Genomic DNA, 20,274 nt, shown 5'->3' on the forward strand with positions numbered 1-20,274 from the left:
CATGATTAGCTACCATGTCAAAGCAGAGTTCCTGCCTGCAGAGCCATTGATAAGCCATTGAGTTTTGTGCCTGCTGCCCCACTTTGGACTTAAATGTGATTCGGAGTTTGATTAGAGTGCTTCAGTGAAGGTTGGTAGGGGCAGAGATACAGGAAAATTTTTGGAACTAACAGCCCAGGTCTTAGCTCCTGCTGCTCATAGAGGCTGGTAGGAGTTTCAACTGGTTAAGGGACTTGAGCATATTGTGAGTGGAGCTGTGCAGGTGTAACTGACAACTTCAGTGCTGGGAAGGCTGAGGATGACAGCTAGAGGATGTAGTTCCACAAAGCAGCAACCAGGCACCGACACCATCCCTCCCTCCCTCCCCTGTAACAGGAACAGAGCCAGTACTGCCTTGGGGGTTTCCTTAATGGGCAGAACTTGCCTTGAAGCATCGTGCCACTTAAAATACAGCCCCAGGCCTTTGGTGTGCTCCCAGCTGAAGCTGTGCAGGGAAGGTGGCACTGGAGTAAAAATTGCAAGGCAGAAGAGCTACTTGTGACAGCCACAGCTGCTGCCAGTGTCCCCAGGGAAGGGTAAAAGAAGGACCCTTTCTGATCACAGGAGGCACAGGCAACAGAAGTGAAAGTATTTCGTATGATCATGGACCAGATCTTCCAGAAGGCACTGGGACACATCAACACAGGGAACCTGTACATTGAAGGATGAGGGGGTTGATGAACTTGATAATGCTATTTAGGCTTAGCCAGCACTGAAAGACATTTTTTACAGTAGTCACACACATCCAGTTACTGCAGATGGTCCTGTAAGTAAGCGAAGCCCAGTTTTGCAGCCACCACACTGGACTTAGCTACTGAGTAATGAGTAACAGGAGAGGAGACACATCCCTACAGCTTAAAAAAAAGTGACTTTATTCCATGACTGCTTTGAGACATTCATCAGTGGTGGCCCAAGAAGTGAAAACAAATGCATACTGACTACAGTACCAGGACAGGAGCTGTTTTTAATGGAGACACATTGTTGATCACAATTTATTCCAAAATCATGAGATGCCAGCAACAGAACAGACTGAATCAGCAGGTCAGGCTGGACAAATATACTTGATTGTAGCCACAGCTGTTGGCTACAGGCAGCAGCACTGAGTTACACAACAAGGCAACGATTTCTCTTCTACCTTCCCAACAGAACTGCCAGGTAAGGCAAAGGATGGACAGCTACTGAACTGTGGTATAAACCATGCAAGAGTAACAAATGTGAGAGTAGGTGTGTAATAAATACTTGATGACATTAGAGAAGAAGGAGGAGGAGAGCTCATTAAAAAAAAATTTTCTTCTGCAAGACATTAAAGCTATTTTAAGTATTGTCACCACCACAGTGGGCAGTTCAGTCCCATAGTGACTAATTGGTACACGGATCAGTTTTAAAACAATATCCCTCTGCACATGAGAAGGTCTGAACAAATTATTTATCCACTTGCTAAAGCTCTGGGGTTAAAGAAGTGATCAGTAATCAACATTTATTTCACACCTAGGCAGAATGGCTAAAACGGAAGACTATTGTTCAGCTGCTTCTTCAACAACTTCAATTCTGCGAGGCCCATAGAGTAGAACATAAGCTATATGCCAGTCTCCACCCCCAGATAACCTCAAAATGTCTTCAGGTGTAACAATGCTGACTTTGTCATCATCAAATTTAATCCATTCATCTGCAAGGAAAACAAGAGGATCATCTGTAACTTAGGTGCATAAAATCTAATCTTGCTTAACAGCCCCTTTGCTGAAAGGAGCTGTGAGGAGTGGTTAACAGGGCTGCAATTTGTTGGGTTTTTTTTTGGTTTTTTTTACCTTGTTTCCTTTTAACCCAAGACACATAATGCCCAGAGGAACTTGATCTGCCTTGATGAGTTAGCACTGCCTGCAGGTCATAATAGCCGCAATTGTTAGAACCAATATCTGAAGGGGAAAGAAGAAGTAATGTTGAGTCCTACTTGACAGCTGCAGTATATATTAACAGGTAACAGACCAAAGATGCATCAGCCAGGCTACAGCACCATAGGTGTGTGCAAAACCCCAGCTACAGCACGGTACAAAACCATTGTGAACTAAAAGCAGCAGCTCTCTCAGCCAGGAGAGTCTCAGGAAACTGAAGATGTTGTGCATTCTTATGAAATAAATATGTACCCATACGAGAATCACGGATGTAATGCACAGGGTGAGTGCTTTGGGCCTTCAGGCTCCAAGCCTCCCCACAACTTGGGCAACACCAGCACCACCACAGCACTTTTAGAAGTCCAGTTTAAGTTTCTGTTTTGATTTCAGCCTTCTACCACACACTGACCAGGCAGTGTGGAAAACAACTGCACATTACATGCAGATGTCTTTTGATGTGCCTGTCTTCTATTATCACCAGCTTGTCAGATGGATGGCAATTATGCCTTTCACTATCTCAACGTTTTGGTTTATCCAAATCTTCCCATTTCTGTTAGTCTTTGAAGATTAATTTTCAAAAGCATTAAAGAGACAGGGTTCTCAAAGTAGTCCTACCATCAGGTACACTTAAACACAAGTAAATAGAAAGTTACTTTAAAGTAGATTTGCTTCCCTGTACTTACCATCAGGAAAAGAAAATGGTTCGTATTTAACTTCTTTCTGTGCACCATCACTTTTACTAGACTAAAAAAAAGAGTAAGTTGAATTAATGTGGAACAGTTTAATAAAAGCTCTAGCACAATCACATCAAATCCCAAGTTTCCATTAATTTAAGTACATTTTTAAATCGAAACAGTTTTGTTCAACTTGAAAGAAGTTAATTACTCTATTTTTTAGGTGGACATACAAAAGCCTCATCTGAAGACCAGTTTTAAAGCAAATACATAACCATTGTAGCACATACTGCCTGCAGTGTTCACCCACGAGATTTATGGGTTTGTTTATGAAACAATTCTGCAATTGCAGATTTCTTCCTTGGTGGGGGCTTGTTAGCAGCAGAAGCAGCAATAAGAAAATACCAGAGACAGACTCTGGGTGCCAATGCATTCTGTTCAAAAATAGCACTCTTTCCTTGCTCCCATCTGTGTAAGAGGGGATGCAAGCCTTATCCAAATGTTTAAAAGAATTTACCAGGAGTTAGGTCAGGAAAAATACCAGCAAACTTTAAAAAAATGGCTAAAACACAACAATTTAGCTCATTTACTTTTGTCTTCATTAAAGACGGGGAAGTCAGTCTTAGAATTATGTAGACAGGATAAGACATGAAACCATTTGCCAAGTTTTTACAGTGCTGACTTTAAGCTGACTAGTACATGTACTCTAATTTTTACCAGCCAGGCACATAGCAGTGCCTTGTACAACCCTTTCCAGCTGCTGAGCAGGGAACAGCTTCCTACACTTCACTGAAGAAGGGAGCAGCCAGCAAACAGTACTATTTGAAAACAATATTTTTGTGTAACTTAAAGAAAACCTTTAGTCATAGCACTGGTAAACAGAAGCACTATGTTGTAATATATTAACACATGCTGTCTGACTACAGCATTTAATGTTTCTCATCAAGCAAACACACCAAAGCAGATATTGTATTACATGATAATAAAGGATAAAAAGATCTACAGCTCACTACCAAGGAGTGTGTTATGTAAGAAAATAATATATTTAGGGACATCAGGTTTTCTCTAGTCCTTATTAGTACCCCAATTTCAGCTGTAAGAATTAGTGGAAGTGTCAGGAGACTTACGTTCTTTGGCTGTTGATTTACTTTTTTGTCTTCTAGATCTTTGAATTTTGATCGATAAGAAACCATTTTTTCCTGCAGGTCTGGCGTACACAGCTCATATACATCCAACATAAGAGGAAATTTGACATCCTAGGAATTAAAAAACAAAGATTTATTAGCATGATTTGGTACTCCACATTAAAGCATTCGCCCATGGGAAGACAACACAAATTAAATGCAACCCTCTTCAAATTCATGGCAACATTTCCTACTGGGTTTCTGGTGACAGTACTTACCAAAAGAGCTACAATGCTTTCACAGAAGAATGTCTAATTCAGTATAAACAAACCACTATAAATTATTATATGCAGCACAGACTAATAATAAATAAGATTCTTTATTGTTAGCTGTCATACTTTCACACTACAGAAATGCCTATACAGGCCTAAAGGAAAAGAAAAAAGAGGCAGGCAAGTTGAATGAATGTACCCTGGCAAAAATGTTAATTTGTGCTATCTAAACTATGTTCTGAAATAGTTAATGTACCTTCCATCTTGACTTCCTTTCCTCCTCTTATAAGGAAGAAGCATCTATCATGATGCTCCTCGGGCAGCTTACGAGGTCTGTCGGCCACAGCCAACAGAAAACAAAACCAGAACATTCAACTGTTTGCAGCTGGTTCTTGCATTTGTCCATCAGAAAGCCAGACAATTAAAATAACTAATACAGGAAGTGTCAGACAGCATAAACATCTCCCATCAACATTACAATACTGTTCAGCGTTCAAAAGCATGGCCCTCTCCACATTCTTCTCAGAACCACTAGTGAGAAAAGACCAAAAAAATCTTGTTTATTGTCATCCTGTAATATTAGCCGTACTGGGACAAACTCACTTCTGCCCCTCACCTTCTTCCTCAGTCTATTTTGGGTAGTGTAGTTTGTCACACATCATCACAACTGGGAACAAAACTACTTTGTACTTGAGTAAAGAAACTGCACTCAATGTTTTAAAATGCAATTTAAAGGCAAACAATTTAGTTAGTCTTCAAGTCCTCATTGTCTACCTTTAATAAAAACTCAGAGAAAACATAAGGAGGAATTAAACTTTAATATGCAGACAACTTACCTTAAGAACTTTTGCATTCACAGATTCTTTCTCTTTGTAAAAAAATCTAACCATCTGAATAGTCAGGTATGCTGGCAAGCGACTAATTTTGGACTATAAAAAAAACAAATTAGAAAAAGCTATTACTTTAAATATTCATAGATCTTTTTTACCTTAAACACTGGTCATCCTAAATTACTGTCTATTCGGGGAATGTATTTGCACACAAACCCACAGGAATAAAACAAGGTCTCCTTTTTTGAAGCTCTGTCTTAAATTTCTTGGTAGTGGATACTGAGATGCTTTATAAACATAAATCACATCGTGCTGCAGCAGTAACTTTGTGGTTTGGAACAGAAAAATGACAATTAAAAGAATCATAAAGAGCAACAAAAGTACCACTCACAGATTTGATATAGAGTGCATTTCTCTGCAGCGTTGGAGAGAGTTTGGTGATTTCCTCCTGAAGACGCTGTTACAAGAAAAAGAAGTAACACATGTTCATCATAAAACACAGCTTAGAGAAAAGCACAACAGGAGTAAACAAACGATTAGCTAAATCTTGTTCTGCCAGTCTCTTCTGTTGCTGTCAGCCATTACAACACATAAGATTTTGAAATTCCTTGGCAGAAAGGACCCTGCCCATTCATTCCTTCAGCTCCAGGCTCATTCCTGAACCCTGACAACACTGAGTTTCTCTCTGCAGAAAATTTTGCTCCACAGGAGTAGAATTCACAATTGGATTTTATTATTAATTGTATCTGGACTTGGTTATAAATGTATCATATCATGCTTGGAAAACAACTGAAGAAAATAGGAAGTTTCCTGTGGGAAGAATATTTGCACATTTCTCAGCTCTTAGTCTCAAGCAGCCAGAGCTCCATCTAAATTGACAGCTGGTGTCTCCTAAAAAAAACTAGCTTGGTTCTTAGTGTTGCAATTCTCTTGCTCCAGGCAATCTAGCATAAAAATTGTAGATTTTTTTTTTTTGCCTGAAAGTGAAGTTTGTTTTTTTATAGTTTTTTTCATTTGTGAGCATTAGCTATTTTATCCTACTTTTCCTTCTAAATTCTGTTAGGAAAAGAAAAAGACAAAGAGATACAAAGATTACCTGAGAATCATACAACTTGGTTTTAGTCCTGTACAAACCAGATCACTGCACTAGTCTTACACATTTAATACAAAGGTTTTGCAGTAGCTCCTCTCCTCCTTTCTACTTCAGATTCCCCAAAAGCCCTTACAATTCCAAAATATATACATACAGATAAAACACAGACTACCTTAAGGGGTTCTACTTAAAAAAAACTTTGAGAATTATGTTGTCTGATGGAAAATACGCCCCCTTCAAAATCTGAAAAATCAAATTTAGTTGTTACATCATCTGGGGGGAGCCAAAATGCTACTATCAAGTTGACTTTTGGAACTTTTGGGAACTGACTGCTGCATAAATCATGATACTGCTCAGTCTGGAGTGAAACCCAGTAGCAAACTGCCTTGCACTTGTTACCTGCATAGGGTAACCCTTGACCCTGACCATGTCAGGGTCAAGATAATGCTCTGCTGAAATCTCTTTGACATTAACACGCAATTCCCTCTCACAGCCATCTTCCCAATGAACACCAAAAATATTCCTGAAACTTTGTAAGGCTTTGACAGCAGATGTCAATTCCAAGTCACAGATGAAATACATTTAGAATTAAGTCCATTTAGGTCACCTAGAATTTCAACTGAAAAATACGCAGGCCATTTAGAATTTCAATTCAATAAAAGTTGCAATAGCTTACCAATTTTAGTCCTGTAAACAGGTATTTCACTTCTTGATTGATAAAGCAGCTAAGCTGAAGGAGATTCTCCTTTCCTTTAGTTACTTCTTCTTCTTCGGCTTCTGTACATTTCATGCTTCACAAAATTAAGGAAAACCATCATGCACTAAGAGCTGAACTACTGCTCTAGTGAGAAGAACATGCCAAGCAGTACAGCAATTCAGGTAATTCTGTGCTTGTGTAGACAGTACTTTTACTTCTCCCAGTACAAAAAAAGATTTGAAGGAGCCCTTCCTTCAGACCAATCTGTTCCTTCGTGGCTAAGGACAAGGGGAAGCAGGGGCAGACAGCACACCAAAAAAATTAAAGTCTTTGATCACCATTTAAGCTGAGTGAGTCCTGCTTTTTATTTCTTCTCCCCCATCACCACCCAACCCCCAGGACACAGAACACATTAAGTGGCTGCCAACAGCCAGCTACAGAGCCCTACTGCAACATTACACTCCATTGTTGCTTATGATTAATAAAGTTCTTCTGCTGCTTCTGCGGGCCGGACTTCCGGTTTCTTTCCACCTGCAGAGCTTCCTTTCTCTGCCTTGTATCTGTCCTCTTCAGTGAAATAAAATTTATTCCTTCATTATTTTCATCATTCCTCTTAACTACACATGCCAAGACTCCTAACTATTTTAAGGACAACAAACATCACAATAGAGGGACAGAGATGCAAGATTCTTACTTTAAAAAAGGTATTCCTGATTACTACCAAGCTATCAGATACAGTATCTCATCTAAAGGGATGTTTCCTTATTTCAGACAAGCAAAATGCACAGTGTATAATTTTTTCTAAAAGTGGTGTTCAGTTTGATGACAGCCAAGATTTTGGGGTGGAGAAACGGGAAAAGAGAAATACTTGCCATGAGATGTGCCCCATGTGGTCATATCCTCTTTTTCTTGCTATAAAGAACCCACTAGGAAGTTGTCAGCTGCTTTTGTTTCTTACTCATACAAATGTAGACACCGAATTTATTTCTTAAGAAATCAATCAAGCTACCTTTTGTGCATCTTTAGTACACCAGGTATGTCAGCAACACACCCTTACAAGCTGAAAAAGCCTATTTAGGACAACAATTATTTTTAGTTGGATAAAGCATGTCAGCATCCTTGAGGATGGAAAGTACCATCTTCTCTGGGGAGGAAATGTGCTATTGAAATTCAACAAGGGTTTGTTTTTTTTCCTGTAGATTTCCATTACCATTTTTTTTCCCCACATCATCCTGTCTCTCAAATCATCTCATCTTGAAGTTAAGTTCTGTGTACCCCTCAAGAACACCATGACCCCATTCCCCAATCTACACCTTCATTTTCCATACTCTCCTGAACAATGCTTTTCATCCTCCCTGAACCCAGCTGCTGAAGTGTGAAATCGTCATTTATGTCTTGCCTTAGTCTTTAGGATACGCTGTTTCAAATTCAATGCTGAAGAATTGGTCAATTAAACTCTTCTTTTTAGAAGATGCTGCTGTAGCTCCAGAGTCTGTCTGTAAAACAAAATCTCTTATGATGTAACTTTAAACAGAATGTAAAGACAGTCTTCTCTACAAGACAAAACCCCATTTATTTAAATTCTTTAAAGCCTATTCCTTCATCTTTCTGTAGGTGCATTTTCTCCTAGTCAGCCAATCTTCTTACACAGCATACAAGTTTCAAAACAAATATGCTTGTAACATGCTGTTAAAACCAACCTGAAGCCCATTAACAAGCAAGATCAAAAATTTGTAAACCCCTGGCCCCCCAGCTTAAATCCATCTTAAGTTTCAGGATAGTCTTCCAAGGCTCTGCCATGACTTTCCAGAAAACAGCTTACAGAGAAAAGAGAAAGCTGTTCTGGTAAAATCTCAGGAAAAATTTTCAGTAATTTATTGTATCAGGTTAACAGTTCAAGTTAAAACTCTAGCATGAAAAAGTTCTTATGTGCTGAATTCACAGGTTATCAAGGCTAACTGCCATATACATGAGAGGCTGTCACCACCAGCTTGGTGCAACAAAGCCCAAAGGGGAGGGTTTCCTTTAGCACACTCAGTGACAGGACCATGGTAGCATTATGCTGATCAGAGACATCAGAAAGCAATTTCACTATTCCAGACACGTTAAAGAACTCACAAGCAGATGATACTTAACAAAACTTATGTGAAACACTACAAATCCTTATTCTGGTTAGAGTAAGACTACAATTACCTCCATAATTGTATCACCTTCTATGCCTTCCAGCTTCTGCTGTAATACCCTCATCATCTGCACCCAGCACTCATTGGCATCCTAGGAAGGGAACACAACGTTAAATCTGACTACAAGCATTATGATTTAGACATTAAACCCAGCAATTATAAAGCCAAACGTGAGTATTACTTAACTAAGAATTTCTCCCAGTTCCACCACACATTCTCAAAACTAGCACTTGATACTACATTCAACTTCTATACAACTTTTCAACAGAAAAACCAGACCACTTTACTGGGAGTAATTATTTTCACAGGAGAAGAAAAGTCTTAAAATGCTCTTGTTCTCAACTTCCAACGTACTATAGAATTTTAAACAATAAGCTAATAATTGGTCTTTACCTGTTGAAGGTACTGGCCTTGATCACCTTTCTCCGCAAACTGTGGGAAGGCCATATGTAAAAACTGCAGGAGAATGATAGGTGGGATACTGGAGGAAGTTTTATCCATGGAATCAAACAAGTCTCTAAGAGCTTGAAGAAAAAGTGAATGCTTTGAGAAGCGAAAAAACAATTCAAACATGGCAGGAAGTGTAAAAAGAACAGTAAAACAGCAGCAACATTTAAAGAATGATCATTTAACAGTGTCCAATTTGATCTTTCCAAAGCAGGACCAAATTTTCCAGGTGGCATAACAGGTGCACCTATGATCTCCTTTCTGAACATGACTTTGAAAGCAAACAAATGGCAATTCTGAGAATTTGACACATATTGCCTTGTCTTTCCTGGCTGCTAACGGGGGGAAAAAAATTTTGAGCAATTAAGATTTCATTTGGAACACATCTGAGGAACAACGTTTTCACAAGAGAAACCAGAAGGCATTCACAATCTATCCTCTAGAGCAACATAAGTTTCACCAGCTACTAGGAAAAAAAATTTAATAAAATATCTAGGAATTACCCATGCTCAAGACCCAGGAAAACAAGTATATGTATGCATATGTGCAGAGAGCTCATAACTATGTGAAATCTGATGAATGATACTGACTGCATGACAACACACATGGCTTTCTTTTTTCTTCCACACTCTAGCATATATCTTATCTACCCAAGTTACAGCATTTTAAATCCACAGATCACTTCAAAGGCACCTGTTAATCCTCACAACAATCCTGTGAGGTAGGCAACAATCTGCATGGTCACTAATTTACAAGTGAAGAGACTAATGAATTGTTCTCTCGAGGAATGTTATTGAATATAGGCAAGATTACAGGGAACCAAGTTCAGTTGCTTCCTCTTTCAGAAATGTCTTCACTGACCTTGATAAGAGGTGCAACTGATATGACACAGCAATTAAAAAAAAAATGCCATAAGTGTCATGCAGGAGTTCCTGAACAGCTCAGCACCCAAGAATTATCTACAAATTACTTAAAACTATTAAATTTCCTAAGAAGCAGAGCTGTCACCTTAAAAAGAAAACAAGGGACACAAAGTAAAGGCGGTGAAAAGGGGAGGGGCAGGCATGGCTGTATAGATTGAACTTACCACCCCAAAATTCGATCAGCAGGCATACCCACAAACTGGACCTTTCCTTCCTTATATTGTTTTGTTTTTCCTTAAATGGACTGGTAGAAATCCCAGTGTCCTGGCCCAGCATCTTAGTGGGGCAATGAAATAGAGTAAAAAAAGAAAAAGCGGACAAGTAGTACCCTTGTTCAAGTGTAAGGGGTCTAACTAGAACTCTAGTTAGAGCTTGAAGATATGGGGCCACCGTGAGCTCCCACAGTGTGAACACCCAGACCACCACAACAAAGAGTAACTTCTGTTTTGAAGACTCTCCTTTCCATTCCAGTTATGAAATCTTGATCTTTAGGGCAAAGGCTAAGACCACTGATAAAGCATCAGTTTCCATCCTAACAATAATGCTCAGCCAATAAATAGTATTAAAAAACACCAATGAAATACATATCCCAGGAGTATGGTTTTAGTCTACCACTACATGAAACAAAGAACATAAGTATTTTTTAACAAAGTGATCAAATCAACAGATGGATGGATGGAATATGCTTTAGGAAGTTCCAATTACTTCATGCCTACAATGTAAAACCTTTAAGCGATACATATGTTTCTATCTAAGCCTAGATCACACTGAAGTATCTTTTCCCTAGCCTGCAGCTCGATAATGTGCAGAGATAAACACCTTGCAAGCAGGGGCAGAATAACCTTAAAAGTCAATAGGAGTCCTCCAGTGCCAGCGGGTCTGACATTCCTAAGGCATATGCACTAAAGAACAATACACAGAGTTTTAACCACAGACTTCATCTGCAGTTAGCAGGAAATCACACACTTGTCTAAACCCCTGTTTTCTACTCTAAACACCAACCTGCAGTAATGTATTGAGCAGAGGCCATTTCTCCTGAAGCTCTTAAGGCACCACCATACCTAAAAGGGAAGAAAAATAATTCGCATGCAATTAAACACAAACAGGAAGGACAGTCACGTTTTTGAAGCAGGCAGCAATTAGGTTAATTTAAAGGAAATCTATCACCAAGCCAGAAGTAACCAAAGGTAAGATTTACTCACATTTACGTCAAATTTTCAGCTATTTTGCAAACATGGAAGCAAAGGAAAACTGGCATTTTTCAGACAGTAAGGAAAGGCAGACCAAAAAGTCTGGCTACATCACTCCTGCTTCCCTAATCCTTTTGCTTCCAAAGACTAGTTTTATTTTTAAAGAAACTGAAAAAGTCTGAACAAAAGCTACTCCGTTTCTGAAACATTTGCCAGGGCTTCTTCAGATATATGGGGAAAAAAAACACCTTTAAAGATAGATGGCAGATAAAATGCATAGAGATGGAGGGCAGGCTTGCTCCTTCCTTCCACAGCAGAAGCAAAACAGTGCGAGGTGAGATGTTTTCTTGGGGAAGTATTTCCTGCACTGAAAAGGTGTGGGAGTCCACCTTTATGAGAAGAACTTACCACTCTTTTTTGAATTCCTAATTTAGCAGCTGGATGAAGAACAGATGGACTCCCCAAAGCCTTCAAGCAAAAGGAGGGTCTCACACATTCTCTAATCTCAGACTGGACTTTTGAAATGCTGACCACTGCTGGATGACAATCAGGAAACTTTCCCCTGACACACTACAGAACAGGGAGGAGTTCCTTGGGGAGATCAGCAGAACAGGCTGTCAGGAAAGAAGCTGTAACAACTTTCCCAAGTGAGTCCTGTCACACCTCTCCCACTGCCATGCACTCCATAGCCTTCCATGCTGCCACCAAGCAGGGAAGACCAAAAAAAGGCTAAATCTCCAGGGAAAAACAGAGCTTGAAACCAAGTGTGAATCTGAATTCCCACTGACAATACGGCCACATTTTGTATTGCAATCTGCCAGTTTCACGGGCTACAGTTTGCTTTTTGGTATGTTAAATTTGTCAAATATTCTGATTTAGTGCCATAACTCAAAGAGTCTTTCACATGGAAATAAACAGACTTTCCAAAAATGATAACACTGATAGTCAATAAAAACCCTGACACCGAATTTCTGTACTTCATGCATAGTTATCCGTGCTTAATAATTAAGGTTCACCTGCTAACAGAATGAAAAACTGTTTATAACTACTTAAATAACAAATTATTACAGTAATACAAAATATCCAGCTGGACACCACCAAATCAAGAAAGCAGTGTATTTTAAAGGAACTAAATTAACCCTAAGATGGCAATAATACCCAATTCTCACTTTTTAAAAATACTCATTGTTTTCTCATCTCTGAATTCATCTGGAGGATAAATTCCGGCCACATTTGAAGGTATTCTTTTTTCCTTCAATAGTCATAACTTTCAAGTTTCTTGTCTATTGCTTACAAAAAAAACCCAAAAAAAAACAACAAAAAAAAAAATTGACCATTTTCACATTTCATTCTAAAATAACAAAACCAAGCAAACAAAAATCAGGAAAGTTACCCTACAATCAGAACAGATTAGCAAACAAAACAAAATTCCATGAAGGCATGTCTTAGAACTTCCTGCTGTACCTCCAAGTACCAAATGTCAGAATTTCACAGCTGAAAATACTGTGCAATACAGCCATTGCAGGAAATATTCCTCAAAGGAACAGGACTCCCATATGATTCTTTTATGCAGAACAGGACCGTAAAAACTAACAGCAAAAAAACAAGGTTAAGAGTTCAGTAGCTTATTTTAGAATTTTAAACTGGTCTTGATAGGAACTGCTTTCTAGCTAAGCAAAACACATTCTCTCTATTAAAAGCCAGTTCCAAGAAACACAAAGCCTTAATTTCTTTATTAAAGTACAGACTAACACAGCCATAGGATAAACTTTAATTGATCATTCTGTTAATCATGAATAGACCTAAAGAGTAATAGATTGTTATGATAATCCATACCAGTATTAAGATGATCATTCTGCAAAATATCTTCTTCATAAACTAAAGGAAACATTTTAGTCACGGTATTTTTGTCCTACCTTTTAAGGGCCTCTTTCACTTCTGGCACTGAGCGGATACACTGAACCGTAGCATTCATGTAGCAAGTGTTGCCAAGGTTTGTCAATCCACATGGCAATTCCATCTACCAAAAAAATTCACAAGGGTACTTGAAGGTCAGAGAGAAGTGGCAACCATTTTTGTACAAACTCTATAATACGACAGCAACTTCTAAGCACACGAATTACGCGTAAAACCTGGAATATTCAATCAAACTTTATGAGGTTTCCAGATCCACTTTATGATTATATTTATCATTACACCATCTGATACTTTCAGGGAACATTTAGGAATGCTTTGGGGGTTTTTCTATGCATGTTTAGTTTAATTAACATATTCCTCAAGCATGCAGTCATTCAGAAAGTTCAACTATAATCTCATTCCTGTTTTGACCTTAAAATTCTATTTCCGTGAAATTTCCACATGAATACATTTGTACAAAACACTGATGTTTTAATTAAAATCGGTTTTCAGTAAAACTCTGAAGATGATGGAGTTCATAGTTGGAAACAAAAGCATTGTTTAAACTCCTCTCCAGAAATTTGCAACAGATTACTTACTTGATCTTTTCAGACAACTTGTGAATTTCTGAAGTTTTGACCAGTGTGAAGGCCAACTAATAGTAAGCTAACCAGTGTCAGAAATAACTATAAATCACCACGTAATAGAATTTTTCTTTTTCTTTAATCCCGAATACTTAGATATTTGTCAGGGAAAAACATATAGTTTAATGAATCTGAAGTAGTACTGCATACCAATATCAGTAGATTATTTTAGAAAGAGAAAATTCATTCAGTATATCTCACAAGTGAATACATGCACTGCAAACTATTGAATTTTGATGTACAACAAAATTTCTATGTGACCAACTTTTTAGAAATGTTATCTGACAGTGAAATCACCTCCTTGCTTGCCTCTCATTTATCTCAATGTCTGTATAGGGGGTTACTCAAAAATCCATACATACCCTTCCCCTGCAGGTGGCCTGGAAAGCACTAAATCCTGAAGCACAGACCCCGTGCTGAACTACAGATCTTTTTTAATACAGACATGCATAAAAGTATTTCTGTTCTGCACACACAGTTGACAACAACCATGCAACTGTTAAGGATGACAAAGCTTGCAGTACAAATGACTGGTGAAAAAATTAAGCCTTTCAAGTTGTTAAAAAGGAAATTCAGGAGTTACTTCATTAGGAAAATAATAGATTAATTATGTTCTTTCAGACTTTACTTCCTCAAAGTGCGTTAAACCTATTTTCATTTTTCACAAAGTTGACCTAATACTAGTAACATGGACAAACAAAACCCCAGTTACACCCCACCCTAAAACAAACCCTAGTCTCTCCTCACAGATATGAAAGAGGCAGGAAATAATCTTGCATATCTAAAAGGCCTTGTTTAGAAAAAGTACAGAACACTGATGCAGCAAGGGCAATACAACTTCATCTTTAAAAACATCAGCAGTGCTACTTTTATAAAATCTACAAAGCTGCCTGCTCAAAGGAAAAACAGCACTAATTGTACGACTTTTAAATTAAACCCCAGACTTCTTTTCACTGCTCCCAGTTCAGCCATTTATGTAAATTTGTGATTTCAAACTTGTAAATTTGAAGATGCTAAACAGACACTACAGTTTCAAAACCAACTTCTAAGCAAGTGCAAGTATTTAAAAACTTGCCATTACTCAAAGGTTTACAAGAAACTGAAGTTAGAAACATGCTTACAGCCGAAGCCAACTGCTCCTCTGTCATGTCCTCCACAAAGATGGGACGAGCAATCGGCTCTTCTGGAAGCGCATCGGCGGAACCCATCATTAGTAAGGTCATCCCCTTGAAACACAGTAAAAACAGCAATGAACATCTAAAGACAGTTATTCCTACTCAAACCCTTGAGCTCTTAACATACTTCAGCTATTTCCCCCAAAATAAACACTGTTTATTTATTTATTTATCTCTTAGTTTAACAGAACTAACACTGCACTCCTGTGACTTTAGGGCATACCTCAATTCCTCTTATCTAGGAAGTACCTACTGAGAACAACTCCACAGTATTATCCATGCTGGATGTTTCCACTGAAGCATCTGGTGAGGCTGGTGAGCTTGCCTGGCAAGTTCTGGGTTAAACCAGTTGAAAAGTGAAAAATAACTGAAACTACCACATCAGTTTAGATATGAGAACTAACATTTAAGGGATAAAAAAAAAGGCAATCAGGTTTCCATGCTTGCTGAACTAGCATAGTATGAAAAGAAGTCTTTTAGCATTCAGCAGAAGCACATCTACACAATAAGATGTGTCAAAGGAGGAGAAAATTACTATCTGGAGTCTTGAAACATACAGTGCTAAGGAAAAGGATTAACAAAAGAATGAAGAGAAACTGCTTTGACAGTGTAAATAAATCCCTAGAACTTGTACATAACATTATTAAAATGAATAAAAGCAGCTATTAGCACAGCCACATGCAGAAAAAGACAAGAATATTATGCACTGTTGTTTTTGCTGAGTAACTCTGCTACAATAGCTGCAGCTACAGGCTGCTAACAGATGCCTGAGAAGTAGTTACAAGGGTAGCAATGCTACCTAACTCAAATCTGCCCAGTGAAGAACTGGAGGAAAACCAGTAAAGCTGTTACAAGATGTTACAAGAGATGTACAGTAACTAAAATTACACAAAGAAACCCCAACAAAAACCTGTGGGATTCCCCGATGCAATATTATACAGAGAAGTAACACAAATGTTTTCTGTTTTCTTTTTGAACCAGGCAAAGGTATGAATTACCATTACTAATGGCTTTGCTTAAAACCAGCAGCTATTAAACACAGGAGAGCACATTTCAGCAGGTTTGTAAAAACAGGACATAAGCAGAAGTGTAACTTCAGCATCACCCACACATTTGTCCATACTGGGGATGTGCAAGGACAAGGGTCCGCAGACAGTACCCATGTTCACCGCCCTCTCTAAATAACCTCATTTATTTTTATAGTCAAGGTAAGACAGTACTGCTCTGACCCAGAACATATCTTGCACAGAATAAATAAATATATACACCCAAGGACTCCAGAAAAAATTGTATGATTTCCCTACTGATGCAAACAAAAAAAGTTTTTTTATAAATCAACAGTGAGACCTTTCTAAGCATGCTTACATATCACATCTATAAAATTACTTTTCATTAAGGTATAACTTTTTTGAGATAGCACTGCTCATTCAAACAGAAACAGCAAGCACTTTCATGTCTTTCTTTAAATGCCAAAATAAAAAATCAGAATAGTGAAATGTAGTTACTGCTCAGAACTTACATTCTTTATTTTCAGGTTTCCCCAGTCATCATCCTGTGAAACAAAATAAAAGACAAGTTAATTATCTTGTAGCAAGATACTTGTAGCAAGTATTTTCATTAATATTAATCACATTTCTAAATATACAATTGTGTTTCATCCAAGGTTACACAATATTAACTATTTACAAGTTAATAAGGTTATCAAGTCTCGTCTGACTAAAATGAAAAGCAGCCAAGTTGTGTTTGCAATAAGGTTCCTCATGTGTTGTTCAACACTGCCTAAATGTAAATAACTTTTTGTAGCAAAATTGCCTATGTCTCATTACACCAGCAAGTCTCCAGCAGAGAAGCACCCAAGAAACTTCTCTTAAACAAGCTAGAGAGAAAAAACTTACATTCAGATTCTGAACATAAAAAAGTAACAAAAAAATCTCCCACTAAGCTCTGTTTTGTATAAATGAGTAAAGAAGTGCAGTCAGTTTAACACATACAGCCAAAGATCTTCTGGAGGAATGCCCAGAAACATCATCATTGTTCATGTTAACACATAACAAAAGTACACATGTAAAAAAATGATTTCTACCTTCAGAGTTCCTCCTTTAACCATAACCTTCTGTCTAGCTGGCTGAACTCCGGTCAGTGCAAATAACTGGGCTTTGAAGACCATCGGAGGTTCGTCAGTGTTCAGCTCCACGCCATCGAATTTCTCTTTTCCCCATTTCACATTAACTGCAGACAAAATGTTTTGAAACTTGATTATTTCCTAATACTCACGAATGCAATTACCAAGATTACCAAGACTTCATACAGTCTCAAAACATTCTGTTTTCGGCTCTTAAAATTGTCAGTAATGAAGCTAGGGAACACCTTTACTATATGGCACCTCATCCATCAGAACATACCACCTCCAGCAGGTCTAAAAATATCCTACAAGTCTAAAGTAACATATTACTGAGAAACTCTGCAAGCAGCGTGTCTAACAGCAAGAGAAACCCTTTAGCAGGTCTTCACAAAAGCAGTTTGGAACTAACTCTCCCATTCTCTTGGCACTGCTTGCTGCAAACAACTGAACTTTCTGAAGGAAGTTCAGAGGTGTGATTCCAACTCAGTTATCCATAGCCCTTCCGTTCTCTTTCAGAGGAAAACAATACAGCATTTTGTAAAAGCAAGGCTATTGACCTCAGTAAAGGTGCAGGATAGGAATTAAGAAGCAAAGTGAAATTTGGTCAAAAAAAGTGTAAACTTCGATGCTGGAAATGGGATCATTAGCAGAAACAGGAGCAGAATGCCATAACGAAATGTTAACTTCACTCTGGGGAGGTTAGTAATGACCAAGAGCAGACAAAAAACGCCTGGAATAAGCTGTGTGCCTCTGTGGAACAGCGACACATCTTTGACCACTTCCAAGAACGAACATAGGTACATATGGCTTCCTTTGCAAACTGAGATTTTACTGAAAATTTGTAAAATACAACATGCAGCAATATCCTAGATACACAGTAAGCGGCTGAAATACCAGACTTTAGAAAAGCCACATCCTTCTACCTGTGCTTTGGTTTTACATAAATATGTTATAGCAACCATACCTTTTCAAAACACAAAACTCTTAGAAGTCATAATTTTGAAAACCCTTCCAAAAGGTTCAGATTTCAGATGTATGCAATGCTTGTGAAGGGTTACATCACAGAATAATCAGAAGCAAGTCTAAATGAGTTAGATTAAATTAGTCTACCAAGGAACTCAAACAACCGACTTCTCAGTATTTCTAATAGAAAGCATCTTCTCGTTTGTCCAATGTTCTGACTTTTTTAAAAAAACACATTTATTATTTTGTATATTTAAGACCTACATATCACAAGGCTTTTCCCATTTTCCAGGAAGACAACCCACTCAGTCATTGAACAAGTCAGCTGCACAGACTTTTGAGTTTTGAATTTTTGAACAGTCATGCTTCCACAGCTAAATATGCAGAAGAGTTAGCAATTATTAATCTGTAGTAATTAAATCTGTATTAAATTGTCACCGGTTTTGACAATGCAGCACTCAAGAGGAAGAATGGAAGAGCATGACTGTCTTCTCATCAGAGACTGCAACCAAGACTTTATGCAAAAGAAAAGAGAAACTCGTTAATTTGAAAACAATGGAAAGTAAGAAAAAGGAAGGACGTATTTTCCCTGCTGATCAGAAAACACAGTACATACACTTCACAGAACGGTTCAGGCTGGAAGGAACTACAGAGGGTCATCTCATCCAACCATGCTGCTTGAGCAGAGTCATCCCAGAGCATGAGCCACAGGATTGTGCCCAGACCATTCCTGAATATCTCCAGTGAGGGAGACTCCATTAGATTTGGAAATCAGGAACTCAGGAAAAATAGTTACACTGACATAAGGATCCCAGTTTGCTAACCATTGCCAAAATAGTGGACAAGCTGTGTACTGAGGCTACATATAACCTAAAAAATGGAAGACCTCAAAATGGTCAAATCTGTGAGATATTATCAAAGCATCAACTGGTCCCAGGAGTGTCACTGGAGGTTTTGGTCTTGAAGTCTTCCACGGAAACCTTTCCTCACAGCAAGAAGGGCCAGCAGGATGAGGTACAATTTAAGAAAGCTTTAACTTTAGGTTTAGGCTAGACATTGGGAAAAATTTATTCACAGAAAGGGTGATTAGACACTGGAATATTCTGCCCAGGGCGGCGGTGGAGTCACCATGCCTGGCGGCGCTCAAGAAAGGGCTGGATGTGGCACTCAGCGCCCTGGTCTAGTTGACATGGTGGTGCCTGGTCAAAGGTTGGATTTGGGGCTTTCCAACCCAACAGAGCCTGCAGCATGTAATAGAGCGGAGGCAGAAACACCTGGAAGGCGCAGATGCAGAGCTCTGGCTCGCCAGAGGGACAGCAGCACTGATCTCGGAGCAGGAAGCCAGAGCAAGCCGAGGCACGGCGGCCCGCCACTGGCACCCGCCCTCCCGCCAGCAGGGCCGGGCCAGCACTGCCTCCCTGCTTCCCTTCAGCACTGCCTTCCTGCTTCCCTCCCTCCCTGCTTCCCCTCAGCACTGCCTCCGCGCCCGGGCCGCGCCTCCCGGGCGCTCCCGCCGCCGGCCGGGCCGGGCTGGGCGCGCACGTGCGAGGCGCTCCCGCCGCCGCCGCTGCCGGGCAGGCCGGGCGGAGGGCGCGGGCCGCGCTCACCTGAGAAGAGCGGCATGGCGGAGCGGCGCGGCCCGGGCGCGGCGCGGGGCGGGCGGGCGCGGGGCGGCGGGGCGCGGCGCTGGCGGGGCGGGCGGGCGCGGGCGGGCGGCGGCGGCGGGTCCCGGCCCCGCTCGGGGTCTCATTCAAACCAGCCCCCGGGATGACGCTGCAAGCGCGGCCGATCGGCGGAAGCGGGCGGGAGCAGTGCGCGCGCACCGCCGGAACGGGCGGGGCCGACGGCGGGAGCGGGCCCGGCCCGGTGCGGTCCCGGTGGTGCTGCGGGAACCTCCGCAGGGCTCCGGGCTGGGGTCTGCGACGGGCCCGACCCCCAGAATGAGGTGCAGGCGGCGGGGGTGCCGCGGACAGGGACCGTCGGTGTGGGGGCGCAAGGCTGGAGCGAGAGTGTGTCCTGCTCTGGGATCGCCAGTGCGACAGAGACTGGGAGCTCCTGGAGAAGGGCCTAGAGAAGGGCAACAGAGATGATGAAGGGACTGGAACATCTCTGT

The 20,274-nt window shown here is 40.0% G+C and overlaps 1 protein-coding gene across 1 annotated transcript; it reads right to left on the reverse strand.

Moving 5' to 3' along the window:
* Window positions 1–888: 888 nt before the first annotated feature.
* USP14 (ubiquitin specific peptidase 14) lies at window positions 889–19,942 on the reverse strand. Its single transcript, XM_030266068.3, has 16 exons — window positions 19,769–19,942; window positions 17,160–17,305; window positions 16,596–16,628; window positions 15,023–15,127; window positions 13,278–13,381; window positions 11,174–11,232; window positions 9,195–9,325; window positions 8,812–8,892; window positions 8,035–8,114; window positions 6,598–6,712; window positions 5,220–5,285; window positions 4,835–4,927; window positions 3,730–3,858; window positions 2,612–2,672; window positions 1,845–1,952; window positions 889–1,705 (listed from the first exon to the last, which is right to left on the reverse strand). The coding sequence occupies exons 1-16, from the start codon at window positions 19,782–19,784 to the stop codon at window positions 1,554–1,556; spliced, it is 1,479 nt and encodes a 492-aa protein (XP_030121928.1). The 5' UTR covers window positions 19,785–19,942; the 3' UTR covers window positions 889–1,553.
* Between the last annotated feature and the right edge of the window lie 332 nt (window positions 19,943–20,274).

This window comes from Taeniopygia guttata, chromosome 2 (genome assembly GCF_048771995.1).
Source record: "Taeniopygia guttata chromosome 2, bTaeGut7.mat, whole genome shotgun sequence".
Lineage (NCBI taxonomy): Eukaryota > Metazoa > Chordata > Aves > Passeriformes > Estrildidae > Taeniopygia > Taeniopygia guttata.

Bases quoted from the DNA above. Each gene is read 5' to 3' on its own strand.
- USP14 (XM_030266068.3), bottom strand. The intron at 8,115-8,811 runs GTAATTGTAGTC...TTTGTTTTACAG, and splicing joins AAGGTGATACAATTATGGAG to ACAGACTCTGGAGCTACAGC. The intron at 1,706-1,844 runs GTAAAAAAAACC...TTTTCCTTGCAG, and splicing joins TTGGGTTAAAAGGAAACAAG to ATGAATGGATTAAATTTGAT.